The following is a 4,645-nucleotide window of genomic DNA, read 5'->3' as shown; positions in this document are numbered from 1 at the left end:
AGAGACTTGCTGATAAAGTAAACTGGCTGTTGACCTTTCTCATCCTCTGTAACAAGAACAGAACTAATTGCTGTGTCAGTAATTGACAAATACAAATATAGAGTTTCGCCGACCTTAGGCTTCTGCAGAATAGGGGGTTTAGATAGAAATTGCTTTAAACTTTGAAACGCAAGTTCGCATTCCTCATCCCACTGAAAGGTCTTATTCTTCCGTAAGCACCGAAAAAAGTTGGCCGACTTTGCTGCTAGACATGGTAAAAATCTCGACAAAGCTGCTAATCTCCCTGTTAATCTTTGAACCTCTTTTATGGTTGTCGGACTGTTCATATCAAGGACTGCCTTACATTTTTCTGGATTTGCCTCCATTCCTCTGCTGGTGAGTATAAACCCAAGAAATTTGCCTCCTCGGACACCGAAGGCACACTTTTCAGGATTGAGCCTCATATTGTAAGCTCGGATTTGCCCAAAAATTTCGGTAAGGTCGGCAATGTGAGATTTGCCTGTCTTTGTCTTAGCGACCATATCGTCCACATATACCTCGATGTTTCGACCTATCTGTTGTTCAAATACTCTGTTCATCAGCCGCTGATATGTTGCCCCTGCATTCTTTAAACCAAAAGGCATTACGTTGTAACAATAATTACCATATTCGGTTATAAAGGCTGTTTTCTCTTGATCTGATGGATGCATGAGAATCTGATTATAACCGGAATATGCATCCATAAAACTTAATGCACCATAACCACAAGAATTATCAACTAAGGTATCAATGCATGGTAAAGGGTAGGCGTCTTTGGGACAAGCCTTATTTAAGTCTGTAAAGTCGACGCACATGCGCCATTTACCATTACTTTTTCTTACCATTACGACATTGGCTAACCAAGTTGTGAATCTGATCTCACGGATGAACTGGGCGTCAATGAGCTTTTTGGCTTCAGTCATTGAGGCGAGTCTTTTCTCAACTCCGAGGTTCCTTTTTTTCTGAGATACTGGTCTGGCAGCCGGGTTTATCGCAAGTTTGTGTGTGATCACCGACGGGTCGATACCTGGCATATCTGCGGGGTCCATGCGAAGAGGTCGGCATTCTGTCTTAAAAATTGGACGAGCTTATCTTTTTCCTCGCCTTTAGTGGATGCCCCAATAAAGGTGAACTTCATTGGATCATCTGCCAATAAAACCTTTGTTAGATCTTCATTTGGCATGGGACGATCTTCAACATCAGCCCTGGGATCTAACTCGGCTAAGGTCGGTTGATCGGCGTGTATAGAGTTGATTTGTCGCTCAGCCGCTCTTTTGATAGGCTTCAGGCTTGCATTATAGCAGTGCCGAGCTTCTTGGAGGTCGCCGTGGACCGTGGCTATTACCTTATCCTGCACTGGAAACTTGACACAAAGGTGGACGGTGGATACTATTGCAGCAAATTTGTTTAAAAAGGGCCTACCCAAAATGAGGTTATACGGGCTAAAACAGTCAACAACAAGGAATTGAATATCCTGTGTCTTGGAGAGCGGTTGTTCGCCTAGTGTGGTCTGCAGCCATACAGAACCCATAACGGGTACTCGTTCTCCTGAAAAACCTACAAGATCTCCAATAAATGGCTGCAAAATGTTAGTACTCAACTTCATTTTTTCAAATGTAGTAAAGAATAGAACGTCAGCACTACTTCCTGAGTCTAAGAGGACCTTTCGAACAATTAGATCGCCTAGCTGAATAGAGATGACAACAGGGTCATCCAGGTTTGCATCTTTGCAAATAAAGTCGGTTGATCGGAAAGTCACTTCTGGGAGTTCTTGTGCTTGTTGGGGATTGTGGGTGGTATCCGCAAGTGCTAACATTGCTCGGTAGGTTCGCTTCCTTGCCGAGCTTGTGTTACCACCCCCAGCATACCCTCCAGAGATACAATTGATTATGCCCCTAGGTTGAGCGGGGGCCTTTTCTTTGTCTTTTGCTGATGATGACTGCCCTACGAGAGGTTGTTCGGTGGTCGGCACCGCCCTTTTTTGAATGTGGCCTGAGATAAATTTGTCAAGGTGGCCCTGTCTTGCTAGGCGTTCTAGTAGATCCTTTGCGATTACACATTCATCGGTCGTGTGACCATATTTTTTATGAAATGTGCAATACTTGGACTTATCAATATTCTTCGGCTCAGGGTAACTACCGGCTTTGCGAGGTGGCTTAATTAGCTTGGAATTTAATATTTCTTTGATGATGTCGTCTCGCTTGGTGTTGAACTGGGTATATGACTCGTAACGGGGCATTGGTCAGAAATTCCTTTTGCTCTCCCGGGGTTTATCTTCGTCCTTCGTAGTTGCTGACTTCTCTGCCTTCCGGGCCTGACGGAGTTCCTCAATATCTATCTGTCCTTTGGCTTTTTCCCTAAACTCGGCCAGAGTCTTGGGTTTGGCTACGGCAATGGTTTCCTGAAACTTACCAGGGCGGAGGCCGCTTTTGATGGCATGCAAATGGACTTCGGGGTGGAGATCAGGGATTTTCATAGCTACCTTTGTAAAACGAGTAATGTAGTCCTTCAGACTTTCTTGTTGGCCCTGCTTAATAGTGGTTAGATAATCAGAATCATGCAAGTATATAGCTGATGCTGCAAAATGATCTTCGAATTGTTTCGCCAGCTCCTGGAATCGTGAGATGGAATCTGCAGGCAAAGAGCAAAACCAGTCAAGTGCAGGGCCATCCAAGAAAGAAGGAAAACAACGACATAAAATCGGATCGGATGCACCGTTAACAATCATTATAGATCGGAATTTCTTTATGTACTGTTTGGGGTCCCCTAAACCGTCGTAGGGGGCTAAAGTTGTCGGCAGTGTGAATTGTCTGGGCAATTGAAAATTCATAATCTCTGCCGTAAATGGTCCGGCAGAGTTGTCAGGTTCTTGATTCTCATCTTCTGGCTGAGGTTCCTCGTTTCGGGGGTTGGTATTGTCGTCTTGGGGCGTCTCCGAGATATGGGTCGGCTCGGATTGGCGTTCATCGTGTCCATGTCGCTCCTGACGATCATCATTGTGTTCAAGACGAGCATTAATTAATTGCTGAATTTGCTGTTGCATTCTCTGATTCTCCTCCGCCATATGCTGGTTTGCTGCAGCCATACGTTGGTTTGCCTCTTGGAGCTCCGTCACCATCCGGAGGAGCTCGGCCGGAGTGGGAGGAGGTGCATCAGCCATTGGCAAATGTTGAGATTTGTGAGGCCTTAAAAAGAAAAAATTCGGCCCCACGGTGGGCGCCAAATGTTCTTGCCTGGTCGAATCCGAGCTATAGCCTGTACTTCACCGGAAGCCGAGCAAGTATCCAATTAGTCCGCGAATATACCTCGGCCGATTGGTATAGCAAGAAGAAGAGGAAGAGCACCTGCAAAAAGCACTCCGACGCTCAAGTTAATTAAGGAATAGATGATGAGTTATAATCTTGGAGAAGAAAAATCTACCTTTTCAATTCCTGATAGCTCCTTCTTATAGCTAGGAGGCGAGGATAGCCGTTTCTTAGCATTAAGGAGGAATTAATCCTTTTTGGTGCGTTACTTCGGAAAGATCGGTTATGATCATAATATCAATACATCGGTTACAAGAGTGATATCCGAGCTATAACTCTTCAGATGGTGTATAACGGCCATATCAAGTGTAAAAAAAGTATTTTTAAAAAAACTATCATGAGCTGCCTGTCTTCATTGAATCAGCACTGGCTTCTAAAAACGCTGGAAGTAAATATTAAAAAAGATAAAAGAAAATAGAAAATGTAATGATCAACTACATATAGAAGTTGACTGCATATCTTAACATATCTCCACTCGTTGCAAAAATGAAGGGGTAATCTATAATCTCAACCAAAACAGAAGAACATCAGCTAGTTAGCCTCGAGATTAGTTCCGAGTGTTTAGCAAAGTCGTTTTTCGGGGAAGAATAGCTCATAAAATCAATCACACGCACACAATTTCAGCATATCTATCTATAATTTGAATACTTGCCTCTGATACAATACAATATACATGTTAAGTTCCCAACAAGGCATTGGATAACGAAAAACTACAAGTCTACAACTTTCTTGGAAACTCAACAATATACCATCAAATTCCAAATATAAATCCAACACAAGCACCCTTCACAAATCATACCTCCCCCTCAAACTTAATCATTTTTCTCCTTTTATAATAAAATAAAGACAAATATTAAAAAATAGGAAGTAATAAATCCTTAATTGATTACCTTATGAAACTAAACTATTGTAAGAAGTAGCCACCAAGAAAGAGTGCAAAGAAGAATAACAAGCTGCCATATATAAGCAAAGCCTTCTGACCCGAAGTGAGAGAGTTACCACCGAGTCCAAATTGCTGGTTCTGAGCGAACCCAGCGATCTCAACGCTCTTGCTCTCGAAGAAGCTCTGCGCCGCCCCGCAAGTCGGGCAACGCCAATCGTCTGGAAGCTTCTCGAACTGGTACCCCGGCGGGAGCGGATATGAAGGATCCCCAACGGCCTCGTCGTACTTGTAACCGCACGAGCGGCATTCGTATATCCCGGTGTTCAGCACAGCGAACTTCTCCTCCAGGCGCCGCTTGTCGAAGCTCTCGGATTCTTCCGGTAGTGGCGGCGGCGGCGGCGGCGAGATTGCCGGTGGCGAATCAGCGTTGTTGTCGGAT

At 44.1% G+C, this 4,645-nt stretch overlaps 2 protein-coding genes across 2 annotated transcripts in view; both read right to left on the bottom strand.

Moving 5' to 3' along the window:
* The window catches only part of LOC110272923 (uncharacterized), a 7,883-nt gene extending 5,626 nt beyond the window's left edge, over positions 1–2,257 (bottom strand). The window contains exons 1-2 of the mRNA XM_052262903.1: positions 1,178–2,257; positions 7–1,088 (exon numbers count right to left, since the gene is read on the bottom strand). Of these exons, the coding sequence (XP_052118863.1) occupies positions 7–1,088; positions 1,178–2,257 (2,162 nt within the window). The remainder of the gene's footprint in view (positions 1–6; positions 1,089–1,177) is intronic.
* A 1,900-nt stretch (positions 2,258–4,157) lies between these two features.
* LOC107491800 (uncharacterized) overlaps positions 4,158–4,645 on the bottom strand; it is a gene marked incomplete in the record, with an annotated part of 839 nt that continues 351 nt past the window's right edge. Inside the window, 1 exon segment of the mRNA XM_021126247.2 lies at positions 4,158–4,645. Within this exon segment, the coding sequence (XP_020981906.1) occupies positions 4,228–4,645 (418 nt within the window).

The sequence above is a fragment of the Arachis duranensis genome, chromosome 6, assembly GCF_000817695.3.
Source record: "Arachis duranensis cultivar V14167 chromosome 6, aradu.V14167.gnm2.J7QH, whole genome shotgun sequence".
Classification (NCBI taxonomy): Eukaryota; Viridiplantae; Streptophyta; class Magnoliopsida; order Fabales; family Fabaceae; genus Arachis; species Arachis duranensis.
The sequence above is the reverse complement of the archived record's forward strand: the minus strand, read 5'-3'. Positions and strand labels throughout refer to the sequence as shown.